General features: G+C 39.4%; 1 protein-coding gene across 9 annotated transcripts in view; it reads right to left on the bottom strand.

The window, feature by feature from the left end:
- The window catches only part of AHCYL2 (adenosylhomocysteinase like 2), a 168,837-nt gene that overhangs the window by 26,731 nt on the left and 122,458 nt on the right, over nt 1-19,648 (bottom strand). For 8 of the 9 annotated variants that reach the window (XM_023250553.2, XM_023250554.2, XM_019825777.3 and 5 more), the window contains 4 exons: nt 11,185-11,328; nt 10,425-10,525; nt 3,008-3,110; nt 1,461-1,555 (listed from right to left, as the gene is read on the bottom strand). In XM_023250553.2, the coding sequence (XP_023106321.1) occupies nt 1,461-1,555; nt 3,008-3,110; nt 10,425-10,525; nt 11,185-11,328 (443 nt within the window). Of the gene's footprint in view, nt 1-1,460; nt 1,556-3,007; nt 3,111-10,424; nt 10,526-11,184; nt 11,329-15,174; nt 15,301-19,648 lie in introns of those variants that run through there. The other variant, XM_045052741.1, reaches the window with a different exon arrangement.

The following is a 19,648-nucleotide window of genomic DNA, read 5'->3' as shown; positions in this document are numbered from 1 at the left end:
TACATTCGCTTCATTCTAAAAGTTAATGCTCCATTTTCTCCCAGTAGAAACCCTCAGAACAGGGTTTCTGACCCCTACCCACATAAAAGACCAGAGGCATAAAAGCCTGAGCAACTGGAAACCCTGTGTCTTAAGTCCCACTATTCTGGTCCACTTTTCTTTTAACAGAGGGATCTAATACAGGCAGGTGGTTGCTATCCCTCAGATTTATTTAATGAAGGTAGCCCCTAATTCTCACCATGGTATTCTATTGCAGAAAATTCTTGCCACCAGGGAATCTTCCTGAGGTTGGAAAGCAAGTAAAAGTACTAGATCTCGATAGGATCCCTAGAGGAATGGGCTCTATTTGCTGGAGTGACAATGGTTTTTATCCTTGCTTAGTTTCTTCATCAGTTTTTCCAGCAGTTTGTCCTGGCCCTATAGTCTGCAAATGCTCGCTGGTTGCAATCCTGTGTCCTCCCTAAATTCTCCACTCTAAAATTAATGCTTTATTCCCCATAGAAACCCTCTGGCGTATCTCCTTTCGGTCTGTCAATCAAACTCCTTCCAGTCCCAGTTAACTCTGTGGGAATGAGCTGACTCATCTCACAGCTGATTCCTCCCTCCCTTTAAGCAGGCTATTAACCCAGCTTCCTCACCCAGCACACGGTGCAATGTAACCTGGATCCAGAATCCAGAAAGAGGATGCTTCTCTCCTTGTGCACCAAGTGAGGCCTGCTCTGCAATTAGCAAGCAATAGTTGGAGTAGAGCATCAAGGCTTCTTTTTCCAGTTGAGTCCCTAATTTCTCCTCTCTTTCATACACAGAAATGCTTATGAAGTAGGAGTGCCTCATATTTTGTGCAGCTTTTTGCTTCTCAGTGAAATCTAATGTGCTATAAGCCTTCAAGAACCTGATCTTTTCAAAAATGAAACACAAACAACATGAAGCAAAATAACCCCAAGCTTCTCTTTGCCTAGTCATCTTTCTTCAAGTACAGAATAAAGAGAAGAAATTTGAACTTGGGATCTTTTCAGGTTTACTATAAATTCAGCATGTGACTCTAGAGAAACGCTAAGCACCACAGGAGCTGTGTGTGTGTGTGTGTGTGTGTGTGTGTGTGTGTGTGCACATTTGGATTACTGTTGTTGGACGGGAGGTAAGCAGTAGAAGGGGATGGTAACTCATTAACCTTGCTTTTGAAACAGCCACGTGTGAACCCTGAGCAGTATTTTAATGTTGCTGATGAATATAAATGCTTCTAAGATCAGCACCAACAATTATAGCACTTTGAGGCTAAGTTCAATATTCTCGGGGTACCCTAAACATAAGCCCACAGTTGTGCTGGAAGCACAGGTACATCAGACAGAAAAGGAAGCATTTTCCTTCCTTCCTGTTGAGACACCCTCTCCCCTGCCAGGGCCCCCTACACTGTCCCCACCAGATCCCTCAGGAATTGTGCTAGTAGAAATCTAACTCACCATATTTGGCTGCCAACCCTCCACATTCACACATCTATCAATGCACCACCAAAAGTCATCTTCTGATTCTCCTTTCCAGGCAAAGACAGGAAATCCTGAGAAAGGGGAACAAAGAGAAACTATTAAAGCCTGAAAAAAGGGCTGCCTCTAAATTTTGACAACAGGATGTTGGTTTTCCCCATTTCCAAACTCTCTCATTCTGCTCTACTCCTTGGCTTGACTTTCTTCACTGATTAACATGGTCTTCAGCCCCTTCATCCACTCCTTTGTCTCTGGTGGTCATTTTGCTTTTAATATACAAAAGAGGACAAACAAGAGGGACAAGAGTATGATGGATGCTAAAAATATGACTTAAAGGAAAAAAGAAGAGACAAGAAGTAAGTACTTCTTGATCCAGTCAAACGGGAAGTCTCACCATTTCCCAACCACACTTCGATCTTTCCTGCATCTAAACTTTAGTCATCCCATCTTCTTCATCAGGAAAACCCTTACACTCTTCTCCGTCTGTTAAAACGTTGTCATAGCCCAGTTAAGTGTCATGTTTCTAATAAAGCCTGATTAACTCAGCTCCAAGTGATCGCTCATGGAATCTGAACTTGTACAAGCCACTTGCTTGTGCACTGAATGTAGATTTCTGATCTGTTGTGGCATTTACCATATATACCCTTGTATTATCATTACTTGTATATGTGTCTTTTCTTCTCAACCACAATATAAGATTCTTAGGGCAAAGACATAGTCTCATTTGTCCTTATATCTCTTAGAGTAGGTCATTAAGTATTTGTTGAAGAGAAAAAAAAGAATGCTTATGTACAAATCATTGGGCTATATATTTAATATCTCTGCACATTTATATACATATTTTGTTCCTTAGTAAAAATTGTATAAATGAATGAATATAAATGAAAGAACAAATGAAATACTAAAGTGCTAGCAGGAGAGACATGCATGCATTACAGAACTTTCCCAGCATTTCTCAAGAGCTCTGAAGCCACAGGCATTTGGTACTCTGATCTGTGCTATGCTGTCACAGAGCGAAGGCAAGAAACTGGCAAAGTCCAAATTTCTCCATTTCTTTCGTCCTTCCTGTGTCAGGAGCCACTGTGATCAAATATTAATCTGCCAGGTCAAGTCCTTTTTACTGCTTCTGAAGCAGAAACACCAAACATTAAATCAGGGCAAACTGCTGAAAAAACCAGCAGGACCACAAAACTATGCCTGAAGCACTTTCTTTTCTAATCCATATTGCTTCAGACAACGAGTAGTGTTCACTAGTGTTCTAATATGAGCAAGTCAAGGCAAAGAATTAACTGTTACGGGAATATTAGACATAAGAAGATATTTGCCAACTGTAAAACAACAGAGTAACCTTCATCATATTTAGCAAGAGAAGCCCAGGAGAGCAAACTCATCAAGAATAGGCATCCATTTCCCCCAAGACAGCAACTTTAATGTCTAACTTCCTTAAAGGTTTATATTGAACCCGTGGGACTTTTCAGAGACTTACTTTAGCCAAAGACACAGAATACAAGCAAAACCAATCTTACCACTTTCTGCTAGGGCAGCAGCCACTTCATTGAGAGTGGAATAGATGTTGCAGGCTGCCCATCGGCACTGTGCCCCCAGCGCACCCAGGGTTTCCATAAGCACCTGTATTAAAGAGAAAGCAGGGGAGGAGCAAGGCTGGCCAAACCACTGGTCAGGGAAATTAAGTTTATATATCTGACATTGAGAAAATATATCAGGAATAGCTAAGGCCAGTGATTTTCAAACTGTGCCCTACAGAAATCCTTCCGTGTTTTGAGTAGAGGGCAATGGTTGGGGTAGGCATGGGGGAAGGCTCCAGCTGAGCTCAATGCTCTTCTGCCTATTTAATATATTGGGCCTCCTTATAAGGCTTAATTAAACCAAGGATTTTAGAGCCAAAACATTTTTGGAAAACCACAAATTTTACAGTTCTGCTTCTCCGTAAGGAAGCTGCAAGAAAAGCTCCAATCCTAACAACAGCCAAGTAATCTATAAAACCTTAACTTTTCTTGAGCCCATCAAAGAGCTGAGGTTATAAAGCAACCAAGTGCACTGAACTCCAAAGTGACAAATCCCTTTAAGGAGACAGGGAACACACTGTTTCACCTCTGACAGAGCATGGGAGGAAGATGTGGGTGCCACACAGGAGGAGAAAAAAAAAAAAACCTAGAATTCAATGAATAGTAAAGGCTGAGTGTGGGAAAGTATGTCAGTTTGGAATTTCTAATAACCCTAGGCACAAGGAGATTTCACACTCACACGCAAGCTCTTTTCCAGGGGCTTCCACCCAGCGCTCACAAGAAAGACTGGCGGGCAAGGACCTGATCAGCTGTGCTCAAAAACAGGCACTTTGCCACGCTCTTCTCTCATAGGAAGCAAAAGTCTTAAGCTAAAGGAAGAGGAGCAGAAATTATGCCTGCAATCAGGGACCAGACAAAGATCCACTGCTTCTGGGGAAGAGTGGAAGCAAAAACTCGCTGCTCCTTGGAGAGAAGTAAGCCTTCTTGGGCCCAGGACCTTGCACTGACACAAAGTACAGGCATACCTCAGAGAAACTGCAGGTTCCAGACTACCACAATAAAGTGAATATCACAATAAAGCAAGTCAAATGAATGTTTTGGTTTTCCAGTGCATATAAAAGTTATGTTTACACTGTACTGTAACCTACTGAGTGTGCGATAGCACACTGTACATACCTTAATTTAAAAAATACTTTGGGGTGCCTCAGTCAGTTGGGTGTCCAACTTCGGCTCAGGTTATGATCTCACAGTTCGTGGGTTCGAGCCCCGCATTGGGGTCTGTGCTGACAGCTCAGAGCCTACAGCCTGCTTCAGATTCTGTCTCCCTCTCTCTCTGCCCCTCCCCAGCTTGTACTCTGTCTCTCTCTGTCTCTCAACAACAAATAAATGCTAAAAAAAAAAAAAAAGTTTTTTTAATGCCATTATCTGTGAAGTGCAATAAAACAAGGTATGACTGTTAAAGATCTGCTACTTCTCCAGGAAAGGCAGGAAAATATCTCTTGCACAAGGCCTATCACAGACACAAGGCAAAATTTGGCGGCTATGGAAAGAAGAGGCAGGAACAATGAAAAAGCCCCGCCTCACAGAGACCTAAGACTGAGGCTGGACCAGGAGATGCGAGAACCCTACCTGCCCTCACCATGAGCCAAGCTCTAGGAAACAAAGAGCAGCAGCCTAGTGCAGCAGGTGGGGCATGTATCTGAAGAGGGACATGACACCCCCTTTCCCCCACCCCTGTGGCAAGCATGCGTAGAAGCAACTGAAAGCTGAGACTGAAGCCAAAACACTGAGAAGAACCTTCCGTTAACCTCAAATCACAATGTAACAGCTGCCCACTACTGGAGCAATTTGAGGCCTATGGTGCAGAACAATAATTGAAATCCAACCAAGTTCATGACAATAATGGAAACTAACAAATTACCATTCAAGATAAAATTTCAAGACACACTGGCAGGGGTCAATTAAATGGGCATTAAGGAGGGCACTTTTCGGGATGAGCACTGGGTGTCATATGTAAGAGATGAATCACTGGGTTCTACTTCTGAAGCCAAGACTACACTGTATGTTAACTAACTTGAAAATAAATTAAAAAAAAAAATTTCAAGACACACAAAAAAGTGGAATCCTCCCCATTGTCAAGAAATACAATATTCAAGAGAACAAGCCTCTAAGATGAACTAAATGTTTAAATTAGCTATAATAAATAAAACTTTAAATTAGCTGTAATTAATATATTTATATTAAGTGGTCTAGTGAAAAGATGGATGACATCCATGAACAGATAGGAAATTTCAGCAGAGAGATGGAAACAATAAAAATATGTCAAATAGAAATGTCAGAAAACATGTTAATAGGTATTAGAGATTATGGATTCTTTCATCAGGCTCATCGTCAGACTAGGCATATCTGAGGATAGAATCAGTGAACTTGAAGATAGATCAATAAAAATCACCAAATTGAAATACAGAAAGAAAAAAGAGTAGGGAATAAAAATCAGAGCATCCAAGAACAGAGCATCCAAGATCTATGGGCCATTATCAAATGTCTAACATACATGTAACTGGAATAGTATGAGGAGAAGGAGAGAACAGGGCAAAAGAAATATATGAAGAGTTAGTGGGCAATTATTTTCCAAAATACGAAATGAAAGAACATCCAGGAAAAATGATATTCCAATGGCAAAAAATACAATAGCGTCCGGATCCTTTAAAAGGAACCAGGCCCCTTGGAGAAATGGCTGATTCCGGGGTTAGGGCAGAGAATGTACAAGATGAGCTTAGATAATCTTATACTAGAAGCAAGTAAGTGCTCAAAGAATGAGAAGGATATGTCAAAAGACAAAAAGCCACAGAAGCCAGACTGAAGGGACTCCACCAGGACGTTTGGAACAATTTAAGCATCATAATAAATAGTGATAGTAACGGATCATAATGCATTAAATAAAATAGGAAATAATGATTCACACAAATAAAAATAAGTAAATAAATGAATAAAATGAAAGCCTGATGAAGAATGGGATATCTACACAGTTTCATATTACTACCTCACAAAATACTTTTTAATTACAAAGAGGGAAAAATAACTTTTACAGTGGAAAAGTCTAGCAGACACTACCTCAAGCAAAGGATCAAAATGAACATCATCTTGACAAATGATAAATCAATTCTAAGTCAATGTGCCACCTGATAAGATTCAATGAAAAAAATGGAACATCATTTCCTACCATAAATGCATATCCCGAATTTAATAATGAGAAAGTATCAGGAAAACTGGAATTGAGCACAATCTATAGAATAATTCATCCAAAATTTTCAAAAGGGTCAAGGTCATGAAAGTCAAAGAAAGACTGATGAACTGTTCCAGACTAAAGGAGACTAAAAGGGGATGACGTTTAACGAGATGTGTAACTAGGGACTGGATCTTTGGGTTATAAAATATAATACTGGGACAACTAGTAAAATTCATACAAGGTCTGAGGATTAGATGGTAATATAAATCAATGTTAATTTCCTAATTTTGAATAGTTGTACCGGTCATATGAGAGAATGTCCTTGTACGTAGAAAATATACATTAAAGTATTTGTGGGTCAAGGAGCATCAGGTTGGCAACTTACTCTCAAATGGCTAAGAAAAAAAGTGACCTGTACTGTACTTACAACTTTATAAATCTGTGTTTATTTCAAATTAAAAACTATTTTTAAAAATTATTTTAAAAATTTATTCTGCCAATTTGATCCTGATTTACTTTTAACTTCAATATATGATAGACATAGGATTCTTTTAAAGAAAGTAGTAGACCACCTACTGCTTTGATTATTAACTATTTTCACAAGAATAAAGCTTTGGTAAAAAAAACTTGTTTTTGGTGCCTGGGTGGCTCAATCGGTTAAGCATCAGACTCTTGGTTTTGGCTCAGATCATGATCTCACGGTTTCTGAGTTTGAGCCCTGCATTAAGCTCTGTGACAACGGCGTGGAGCTTGCTTGGGAATCCATCTCCCTCTCTTTCTCTGCCCCTTCCCTGCTTGCTCTCTACGTTTCTCTCTCTCAAAAATAAATAAACTTTGGGGAAAAAAATCTTTTAAAAAACCTGTTTTAAAATTTCCTGACAGTAGTTAACTCTGAGTACTGGTACTTTTCATGTTGTAAAACTTGTATTTTCTCATATTTCAATGCTAAGTAAAAATTCCAGTTATGGTTTAATTAAAAAAAAAACAAACTTGGGGCACCTGGGTGGCTCAGTCGGTTAAGCGTCCGACTTTGGCTGAGGTCAAGATCTCACAGTCAGTGAGTTCCAGCCCCGTGTTGGGCTCTGTGTTGACAGCCCAGAGCCTGGAGCCTGCTTTGGATTCTGTGTGTCCCTCTCTCTCCGCTCCTCCCCAACTTGTGCATGTACGTGTGCTTTCTCTCTCTCTCAAAAATAAATGAACATTAAAAAAAATTTTTTTAATAAATAAATTAAATTTAAAAAAAAATCATGCTGGGTGCCTGGGTGGCTCGGTCTGTTGAGTGTCATGATCTCACAGTCAAGTTTGAGTTCAAGCCCCATGTGTCTGGCTCTTTGTGTCAGGGAGCAGCCTGCTTCAGATCCTCTGTCCCCCTCTCTCTCTGCACCTCACCTGCTTATGCACTCTCTCTCTCTCTCTTTCTCTCTCTCAAAAATAAATAAATATTTAAAAAAAGAATTCTAAGTAAAGAGTGCTAGCTGTTAGGGCTCAAACAGGAGTGAAGGCAGGTAGGAGTGGAAGGAAGACAGAGCTTAGAAGCTGGCTTAACCTGACTTTCAATCATGACTGTTTAGAGAGAGTAGCAAAGGAATCTGGTTATTAGAAGGAACCAGGGAAACATGCCTAAAAAATATAAATAGATCCAAGTCTATTGGAAACATGGATAGGAAACCATTAACTAACTATGATAGTTATTTCTGGAACATGGGATCATAGGAGACTGTCTTTTTACGTTACAGAGTACGGTAATGTTTGAGCATTATAAAATGAACATTAACTCCTTTTGTAATCAGAAAAAGAAAATGGAGATTAAAAACAAAACAATGTAAAAATTCCTTTGTTATTATTATTTATTTTTATTTTTATTTATTTGTTTTGAGGGACAGAGTGTGCGAGCAGGGGAGGGGCAGAGAGAGAGGGAGACAGAGAATCCCAAGCAGGCTCCACACTGTCAGTGGAGAGCCCAACTCAGGCTTCGAACTCACAAACATGAGATCATGACCTAAGCCGAAATCAAGAGTCACATGCTTAACTGATGGAGCCACTCAGGCACCCCTGTGTGATTATTTGTTTAAAGGAAAAAGAAAAAAATGTGGGGAGGAAACTGTGAAATAATATTAAAACTGGTAAACTAATTTTGATTACTCCATTCAAGAGAAAGTAGAAGGGAGCCTTGAAAGGTGGTAATGTTTGGTGACCCAGGGGGTAAAAAAGAAACTAGATACAATTTAGCAACATGAGACAGTACAGAAGCACTTACTATTTTAAGCCACCACACTGAAGTCTCATGTCACTGACTAGGGAAGCCCAAAAAAGATTCCAAGAGTGTTTCTGCCTTGATTTATTAGTCTGTAGCTCCAAAAAGAGACAGCTTTTCAATTTATTATATTGATTTGGGGTAATCAAGGTATTTTTTTCCTTAGAGAACATGTAATATGGAAAAGTCTCATGGTAAAGATCATAACAGTAGCTGCCTGGGTCTTCAGGACTCTCTTCTGTTCTTAATCAGGAATGTGGCCATATAAATAAGTGTTATGCTTCAGGAGACACTCTGTTGAAAGTCAATCTAACCATAAGACCTGAGTCTTATAAATCATATAAATGATTTCAGACCATTTCTCAATACACCAATTTCCTGTAGTGTTTTCATTATGCTTGGCAATTCAATCTCTTATGTCTTTGATGATGGCTCTGAGTCAGTGATTCTCAACAGAGGAGCTCTGGAAAACTGCGGGGGCATTTTTGATTGTCACAATAGTCGGGAGGGGAATGCTACTGGCATTGAGTGATCAGGACCAGAGATTTTGACACGTTGAAAGTGCAGGACAGTCTCTTACGACAAAAACCATGCCACATTTAGTGCAGTTTTCAAATGTTCCAATGAAAGTTCACAAGGGTGAGAAACCTATTTATAATGATCTAAGTTTAGAACCTTATTCCACCTTACACATTAACAAAAAATACTCTTGTAGTTTTAATACAAAATAGTAATAGCTTTCCCAGGAATGTAACACTCGTGTAAATTAAGAGCAAACACACACTTGTTATTGTTGCTGTTCAGAGATTTATAAAAAGTTTATAGTTTATTATAATATGATTCAGAAAATCATATAATTTGGCAATGTCACTCTGATGCCTTAGAATCAGTAACACATTTCTATCTACATTTGTGGCATTCTCATTCAAATAATGCTATGAGGAAGTACAAATATCTGAGTATTCCACTATACTTGTGCCCAAGCATTTACATACGGAAATACACATTATTTCTTTATAAATTACTTTTCCTCTATTCCTCCTTCATATTTCAGTTAAGATTTTATATTAATTTTTTAAAAATTATATGTACTGAGGTATGTTATATTTGAATTTCATTTTAAGATAATACAGAGGCATTGCAAAAATATGTTTTATAAAGAGAAGACACTGAATCTGATAGGGTTAAGAATCACTAGTCTAAATCAATCATGGTAACCCCAGTCCCCTTGCCAGGACTGGTGGGCCATGGGTACGTGACCCTGTTCTGTTCAATGACACATGATGGACTATCCTGGAAGACTTCTGGGAAAGATTTACCTGCTTTTGGGGGAGAAGAAGAAATGGTCCTTCCTACTCTTCAGGTCAGTCTGTGATGGCTTAAAGAGCTGTAATCAACTTGCTATGAGCCTGAGAATGAAGTAAGCAAGTGAAAAGGGAGCTCCAAGAAAATTACAGATAGATGAAACTGGAGCCTTGAGATCCTAAATTTGAAGTCCACCTTACCTCTGAACTCCTAGCTATGTAATATAATCAGTTCCTTTAGGTATGAGTCAGGTTGAATCAGGTTCTTTTACTTGCAGCTGAAAGCACTCTAAGAGAGCTGCCTTATGGAAATGACATTGGAAGGCAAGACAAGGGGAAGCAGTGTAGCACAGAGAAAGCATAAACTTGGGAGTCAGACGAATGGAAGTTCAAACCTGGATTCTATGATTTTACTTGCTGTATAACCTCAGACAAATTACTTAAACACCCTGAGCCTTACTTTCCTCGTTTGTAAAGTAGAAACAAGAATACCTGCTTTACATGGCCATCACAAGGATTAATGACTTAATACTTGTTAAGCTCTTAACCTACTGCTTGGCATTTTGCAAGCACTCAATAGCTGGTGGCTATTATTAACTATTATTATGTGGAGAAAGAAAAAGGACTCACAGCAGTCTGAGCAGTGATGTGTGTGCAACCCACAATCTTGGCTCCAGCCAAAGGTTTTTCTCCTTGAGCTCTCTTCCTCAAAGCCATCAGTGCAGGCATTTCTGAAAAGGCACAATACATACACAGCACTATTAGAGAGGGGGGAATGAGAGAGAAAGAATAAACAGAAGAACTTATTCTCTTAAAGTAAGATTCTTCCCCCGGTCAGGTTGTTAGATTGGGTTCCTTAAGGAATCAAGACATTGCATCTGATTTTTCTTTTATAAGAGACTTTCAAAGGCAAATGCTCCAGAGTTCTGACTCCCCATCTCCCAGTCTTACTCATCCATTCTCTCTGCCTTTTCCTGGTATAGGGGTTCCTTATAGACCTACCAGAGTACACTCCTTCCCCACAGTGTTCCCTAAGTTCAGATTTCTTTTAAGTATTTTTTAAAACCACTCCTTTTTTTTTTTTTTTTAGATTTATTTATTTACTTTGAGAGAGGGGGCAATTGGGGGAGGGTAAGAGAGAGAAAATCCCAAGCAGGCTCTGCACTGTCGGTGCGGAGCCTGACTCGGGGGCTCGAACTCACGAACTGTGAGATCATGACCTGAGTGGGAATCAAGAGTCAGACGCTTAACCAACTAAGCCACCCAGGCACCCCTCTTTAAAACCACTCTTAAATTTCACAGGCAACTAGACCCCAGGACATAAAAAGGGATTAACACGGACAAAAAGACACGGGCAGCATGAAAAAGAACAGGTGCTTGCTTTCTTTACCTTGTTCAGCGATTTCAATTTCTCTTCGTCCAAACTCTGCCTGTTTGATGTTCTTGACACAGAAGTCACTGCTTCCCTTAGAGTTCTTTTGCTGCTTGTCCCTGGGAGATGTCTCATCATCAGAGCTATCTGTATATGAAGCCGCTGAAATGACAGATAAAAAGCCCTCAGGGAAACAAATGGCTTCCTCTGAAATTCTACACCGTGGGGTGAACTGAGGCTTCTCTAGTCATCCAGCACCATACAGATGTACACCTAAATGGTAGGCACCTAAATGGCACCATGGAGCTAGGTCCACCACCTCCTATGGAAAGTGCTATCCACAGGTCAGAAAGAGGAAGCTGAGAGAGGTTGCCAAAGACGTTCCCCTTGGATAGCATTAACTACCCAGGGCTAATGATCTTCAGAACATGAGAGGTCCTTGAATATGCAAAACGAGAGAGGTTACACCATGGTAGCAATAGGTTGAAGTTCTTAATGCAAGATCATGGTCATTAACCTATGGGTTTCTGGGATCCTAGCTGCCCTTTTTGTCTGCTGCTTAGATGCCTGATGTAATTTGTGTTTTAGTACAGTAATTGAACAGATAAGACCTAGAAAACAAGGAACCCATGGGAAAGTAATTAAGAACCACACAAAAAGTGTTTGTCTGACATAACAGAGCTTTCTTTTCAGAACTCGCTCTGATGAGGCTGAACTATGCCTGCAGACCCAATTAGATATTGACAATGAAGTATTCAGTGTGCTCTCCCTTCTTGCTGGCCTCAGTGGATCCAGCAGTAGGCATTTCAGGTTCCCAAAGAAGTGGATAAATCCTCTTTTGGTATACTAAAATGCTCTGATGATTAATCCATTTAGCAGTATACGCTAGAGGGTGGAAAGTCTAAGGCTTTTGACTGTGGCTAACAGGCAGCTGCTGCTGCTACTCACATGTTTAGCTGAGGTCTTTTCAGTTTTTAAACAAATCTGTAGTTGCTAATCATTTGCTAGATGATTTAATTTCATTCCATGACTTATGTTTAAGTTTCTGAGGATAGTTTCTTCCTAGGTAGCCCTCAAGGTTTCTTGTGGTTGTTGTGGTGGTGTTTGTTTGTTTGTTTTAAATGTTTATTTGTTTTTGAGAGAGAGAGAGAGAGAGAGAGAGAGAGAGAGGTGGAGGGGCAGAAAGTGTGGGAGACACAGAATCCGAAGCAGGCTCCAGGCTCTGAGCTGTCAGCACAGAGCTGACACAAAGTATGAGATCATGACCTCAGCCGAAGCCATAGGCTTAACCAACTGAGCCACCCAGATGCCCCTTGTGTTTTTTTGAGGGGGAGGGGAGGTTGGGGGATATAAAGCTCTATCTATAAAGCATTACATATCTCTCAATGGGATAAGAAGTATGTCCCTCACTTGTAAGGGGAGAAAGCTGCAAATGCTCAGAGCTCCTAAGGTCTATGGTGCTCTGATGTACTTACATCCAGAGAATTATGGCATTTCTGGGATTTCTTAGCAAAGGATCTATACCTGGGAAGGCTGTAAAAGGCAAGTCTGACCTTGCCCAGCTAATCGGGCATGGCACGACAAGATGTTTGGGCAGCAGGGGCCTGAGTGTCTCTCTTGGAACTGGAAAACTGCCCTAGAGCAAAGTCCTAACACGAGGCAACAAGAATGAACATGGGCGCCAAGGGAGGTGAGGGAATTAGTAAATCCCCAAAGAGACTTTGTTCTTGAAAGGAACTAATCAGTACAAAACGTCTGTGGTTCTCCCTCCTCGGGTGAGCAAGAGTTCAAAGTACCTTTGGCAACAGAGCCCAGAAACAGCTTCCTGGGCAGTCATCTGTTTCACTAATCGATACTCAGAAATAGCTTATGTGTTAGAGGCTTAGGGGAGCCATGCTTCTACGACCTGAGAGAGGAAAGGCAGTGGCCATCCCTAATCTCGATCATAATTTATAGTATAATCACTTTTGAAGAAAGTGTTGACATTCAGAATATCCTGAAATTTCAAATCCTTTGCCAAAGGCATGACGATTTCTATGTTCCTCAATGGCCATTTAAATATAGTGGTTACGTGTTCTGGGGTCAGACAGACTTTGAAGCCTCAGTGTCTGTTTCTGGGTATATAAAATAAAGGCGTCCCAGAACCTGATTAACAGAATTAATAGAATTAGTTAATAGATTAATAGAATTCATTCATGAATCCAATCATGCACACATTCAGTTGTTCATTCAACAAATTTTTATCATGTTATCTACTATGTCCCAGGCACAGTCTAATTCCTGGGTATATAGAACAAATATGGCTGTCTTCATCTTCATGGAGTTTTCAGTCTAATGGGTGAGTCGGACATGAAATGACTCATTTCAGAATTAATTAGAGTTTTTCTTTTCCTATGGTTGTAATATGTATTATGAAGCAGATTGTAAATTGGAAGACATGACTTGTCAGAGTCAAGTTGTTGAGAAGATTAAATGAGACAACGTAAGTAAAGTACTAATGCAATGCTGGGTATAAATTAAATACTGAATAAATGATACCCGATATTAGTGTTGGCTTTTGCATATATTTTTAAGTCAATACCAGAAATAACATCCTTAAAGGTTCTTACTCAGCTTCAGGATTTTTAAGTTTTATTTATTCATTTTTGAGAGAGACAGAGAGTGAGCGGGCGAGGGGCAGAGAGAGAGAGAATCCCAAGCAGGCTCTGCACTGTCAGCACAGAGCCCAATGTGGGGCTCAAACTCACAAACCATGAGATCATGACCTGAGCCGAAACCAAGAGTTGGATGCTTAACCGACTAAGCCACCCAGGCGCCCCATCAGCTTCAGGATTTTGAATGGGAAAGGGATGACATACATACAATATTATTTGTTGTTCCTTTTCTTTCTACCTCTGTCATCTACTAATCCAACCAAGCAGCAGGTGGCTGGCTGGCAATGATGAAAAAGGTTGAGACAGAGTCCTCACTCTACCCAGAATAGCATTCCTCTCCTTTGCCTCTCTAGCTTCTAAGGATGAGTCAGGGTAAAAAACAAAATAAAACAAAACAAACAACAACAAAAATAAGCACCAAAATTTCCCCTTAGGAGAAGCGCTCCAATTTTTGGCTTGAGTTTGCCTTCTATCTCAAGAAGAAATTATTATGCCACCTCCCTATTCTAAAAAAAAAAAAATCCTCAAATACCGTATTTTATTTTCTTCACAGTAGTCAACTGGTTATAGTTAGCTCAATCAATGTTTTTATTTCAGCCACGATGGATTTGTTTTCAAAGAGTCCTTTATACAGACCTGTTATCAGGTGAGAACCAAAAATATCAGTTGTCTAGATGGTACTAATATGTGAATGCAAAATGGCTGACAGACCCAGATCAAGAGAGTATTACTTCTGCAAACACAGTGGAAAGATTATTCTGAACTAGCATGACATTTGTTTTTTGAATCCATACTTATTTCTGTCACTATATTTAAAGTAGCACATTCACTTTAATATTTGAGACAGTATTAAAGGTTTCTTCCCAGGAAAATTTAGAGAAAGCCAACACACATGTATATACATGCCTGCATAATTTGTAAAGTGTTTGTAATTGTCACACTCTGAAGACCAGAGCTATAATTCAATTGAACATGAACAACTGATCATCAAGGCAATAATCAACTGAAACACAGCCTAAGACCTTAGCTCTAGCTTTCCCTTTAATTGGTTGTGACCAATTCTCAATTTATCCAACTGTAAACCAGGGAGCGTAACAGATGTTCTCTCTCCCATACTCCCTCTTTCCCCTAACTACCACCAGAAAAACCTCATGAATAAATGAGAGTCAAAAAAGGGTTCAATTTCTACATAAAAAAGTTATAATAAAGTATAATATAACTTTACCACAGGGTGTTCTCTTGTTTCATGATAACCCAGAATCAAAACATAACTTGATGAATCACTAATCCATAATCTATCCCATAGAACATGCATACACATATGTTCTATGGCTCAAGCCTGATTAAGCCTTACCTCCTAGCAGCTGTGACATTGTAGGTTATTGCTAGAAGAAGCAGTCAGACTCCCGGATGAATTAGTCCTATTAGACTATTTTAAGTCAGACAATGCCTCTTAGGCCCAATCTATTCATTTGGTAATGGAAATAACAGTAGGGACCTGTGTGTCAATGTGCAGCAGATTTCACTGATGAATAACACTCTAGAAATATGTGAAAAGCTATGTTAGCAACCAAAATACAAACAAATAAACAAAACTGTTACTTGGAAAAATCTTAAAATGCTTTATAAGTGTTATAAGAACCAATTATGAACTAAGGGACTTCAGCTTTCCTTTCTTATCTTTAACCAATTAACTCCCTGTAAAGACAGCTTTTTCAGAAATAGATCACTGAGAATGGTTTGATTTTGAAGAAAAGCCTCATCTATGCATCTGTTTTTATGAGGTTTTGTGCTTAGGGAAAGAGTTTCTAGAAGTCTGTTTCTTATAAACACTTTCAGGAATAACGCAGGAATTTCAGGAATTGAAGTAGCCTTTTTCAACCTGGGTTCCACCAGAATTAAGCCCTAATGCCTTGAAGCATCCATCAAATACATCAATTTACTTCTATCCATCTAGAAGTGTACTAGTTGTGAACCATCCCTTGGATAACTGAGAAAACAGTCTCTCCAGTCCTCTTCTGTGTTCTGTGATTCTGATGAGGAACCTTGGTTGAGAAAGGCTGGTAGAGGCTTCTAAATGAAAGCATGGCAAAACTTGGCACTAGGATCTTTAGGTAGGGAGAGTAGGCCATAGACTACCCAAGCCTCCAGGTAACTTCAGCAAAACAAGCACTCTGGATAGGAAGGTACATTTTTTCTGAAATGTCATAAGTCTTCTGGCTGTTCACATACAGAGTGTGGGTATATCAGACCCATATGGTATATCAGAGGGTATATCAGAGACCTCAACAAGAATATAAAGTATATGTCTGGGGACACCTTTCATCAGTATTTGTTTATCAAGCACCTCTTAGGTTAAACATTTCTAAATACTAGGAATAGAGCAGTAAAAGACAAAAATCTCTACTCTTATGGATCTCATATTCAAGGAAGGAGAGAAAGACAATAATAAATTAGTAAAATACATAGTAAATATATTAAGTGCTGTGGAGAAAAATTAAGGAAGAAACTTTGATAGGAAATGTTGGGTGGGGTGTTTGTACAATTTTAAGAATAGCCAGAATAGGCCTCAATGAGAAGGTGATGTTTAGTTAAGAACTGAAGGAGGTAGGATACCCAGCTAGGATATCTTAGAGCACCCCAGGCAAAGGAAATAGCAAGTGCAAAGAACTTAAAGCAGGGAAGTGCCTGGCATATTTCGAAATAACACAATAGTAGTAACGAGCCACTAATATGGCTGGGGTGAAATGTATAGCTGGAAGAGGAGGGAGGTTTGGAAATCTAGCGATGTGACTAGAAATGTAATGGGAGGGTAGAGGGCTGTGTAGGCCATTGTAAGATCTTTAGCCTTTACTCAGAGTGAGACTGGGAAGCCATTGGAGGGTTTAGAGCAGAGAATTGATATGACCTGACTTACTTATTTCAAGAGAATGAATCTGGCTCTAGTGCTGTGAATAAACTATATTCATAAGCGAGGCAAGATCAGAACTCAGGAGCTCAGTTTTCAAGACATGGGAGGTTTGAGATGCCTATAAAACATCAAGTGAAAGGACTGGGCAGGCAGTTGGATACATGGATCTAGCGTATAGGGGAGAGATTTGAAGTGGAGATAAAATCTGAGAATCAAATGTCAATACATAATATTTAAACCTATGAGACTGCATGAGCTCATGTGGGAGAGTATAAACAGAGAAGTGATCCAGAGACTGATCCTTGGGGCTCTCCAATGTTAATTTCTGTAGTCACTTCAATGATAATGTATGCTGAAAATGGTTCCAAGTTTTTATTGACATGCATTTGCATATCATCCTGTATTTGGAAAGCTGTGAGTCAATTTCATTATTCCTGGTTTTCGTTGATACATTAGGAGCTTTTTCTGTAGCACCTCATATAATTTCTCATTGCCTCTGTTATGAACATCACAAACTACAAGAGTTTTCCGGGATCACACAAACAAATCACATAGGGATCAAAGCCTAGAAAATTGGTCTCTCCTAACTGCCAGTCCAGGGCTTGCCAATTGTTCATGTAAAAAAACAAAAAACAAAACCAAAATGAGGTAACCGTGTGTCTGAAACAGCTGTAAAAGAAACAAGCATCATCTTAGGTTTCATTTTTAAAGCACCAAGTATATGGAAATAACACTTCCTATAGATTGTTTCAGATCATACCTGGAATATTAAAGTCATAGGCATATTTTTAAAAGGATACTTCATCTGGAATATATCCAGATGAGGACAGCCACGACAATGGGATGCCCTGAAAATGGTGATTTTTATTTCTATGTAAAATCATTAAATTCCAAGGATTATATAAGAGCTTATCAGAGCTAAATGACTAGATAAAGCAAGAATCACCCTATCATCTAAAATGCTCCCAAAGAAGCCAGATGGCCATTTGTCAGGGATACCATCAAGGTAATTCTAGCATCCAGTGGGAAGCTGAATAATTGATCTTAAGTTCTTTTCTTTTTTTTTTTTTAAATTTTTTAAAAATTTTTATCTATTTTTGAGAGAGAGAGAGAGAGAGAGAGAGAGCACTCAAGAGTGGGGGAGGGGAGGGGTAAGGGGTGAGGGGGACAGAGAATCTGAAGCGGGCTCTGTGCTGACAGCAGAGATCCCAACACGTAGCTCAAACCCACAAACTGTGAGATCACGACCTGAGCCAAAGGCAGACACTTAACTGACTGAGCCACCCAGGCACCCGATCTTAAATTATTTTATATCACCAGAATATTTTGACTCCGTGCTCCTGAATTTAATATCTTTAAATGGATATATAAGGTTGGCAATTTTTGAGTAGTTCACCTTAAAAGTCCAAGTTTTCCAGAGTGACATCAGTCAGTATCACTCTCTAATGAGATATACTAGGCAACTATGTGTTCACTTAGAAACCGAGGAGATCAATCACACTTTCTAGGTAAGTATTCATTTTATAAGTACCCTCCTTACATATAGAGGTTCAGTAGAAAGGCAGGCATTGGTTTTCTCTGCAGGAACACAATTGGAAATGTGGATCTAGTGTATAGGGAGAAGACTGAGCTGGTGTTAAAGTTTAGTACAGTTATTGTTTAGTATCCATCTTTAAACAATATGCATAAACTCACAGTCTAAAATTTTAACCACCATTTTATAATTCACATTTCACAATTATTTTGGTTTCCAGAGTTATATTTAAAAAAATTTTTTTTAATGTTTTTAAATTTATTTTTGACAGAGAGGCAGAGAGTGAACAGGGGAGGGGCAGAGAGAGATGGAAACACAATCTGAAGCAGACTCCAGGCTCTGAGCTGTTAGCACAGAGCCCGATGTGGAGCTCGAACTCATGAACTGTGAGATCATGACCTGAGCCAAAGTTGGCTGCCCAACCAACTGAGCCACCTAGGCGCCCTGGTTTCCAGAGTTATATTAACTGGTTCATGAATTTTCAACACTGGCTATTTCAGCAGAATAAGATAGGTACACAATTCGGTATCTTTACACAAAAATCCATAGGGATTTACATCATTCCATTACAGGGGGCAGAAGGGAATAAAAAGAGAAATGTAACAAGTGTAAATAACAATCTACCCAACCTAAAAGTTTCCCAAACAAGCTTTCTTCAACTTTACATAACAAATACTACTTTCCTATTTGTGTGAAGAACAAATAAAATTTCAGGTCATGATGAAAAATTTTTAAAGAATATTACTATTTATAATGTGAAGAGATAACTAGGGCAAACATTCAGCTTCCTACTATATTCCAACAGAAGAGCAAAATAAAATAGCTCCTTATTAGATCAGATACACACTAGGCATTGTTGCACACATGGCCAATGCCTTCGAGGGGTTCTACGTGGTAATAACTCATCTGGCATTAAATGATATTACAGCTCCACAGACCGTATATTTGAATTAATGCCACTGCAAAGGAAGGAAGGAGTGACAAGCAATGTAATGGCATAGCTTAGAAGAGAAGGCAAAGGGCTCACTGGAACTAGGGCTTACTTGAATGTTTTCATTGTTTCTTAGGGCAATTAAGGTTTCCCTCTTAATTTGCAAGTACCGGATGGAGGGATGGGGAACTCCTCTTATTTTCAAAGAACGGAAAGAAACATAAGTCTTTATACATGCTGTTCAATGAAGGTCATCAATGAGTTACCTATGCCCACCCTCTGAATAGATCAGAATTCAGTTTTGTTATTCACCCTCTTCTGCCATTGTTGGAAGAAGAGACCTCCATTAGGCTCCACCCTGAATCTTCAAGAGGAATCCCAAGATTCCATCCAGAACTTTGGTCTAAATGTTGACTGAGAGTCAAAGTGTTTATTCCAAAGCACAGGTTTGG

Source organism: Felis catus, chromosome A2, assembly GCF_018350175.1.
Source record: "Felis catus isolate Fca126 chromosome A2, F.catus_Fca126_mat1.0, whole genome shotgun sequence".
NCBI lineage: Eukaryota > Metazoa > Chordata > Mammalia > Carnivora > Felidae > Felis > Felis catus.
This window is presented reverse-complemented; position numbering and strand designations above follow the sequence as displayed.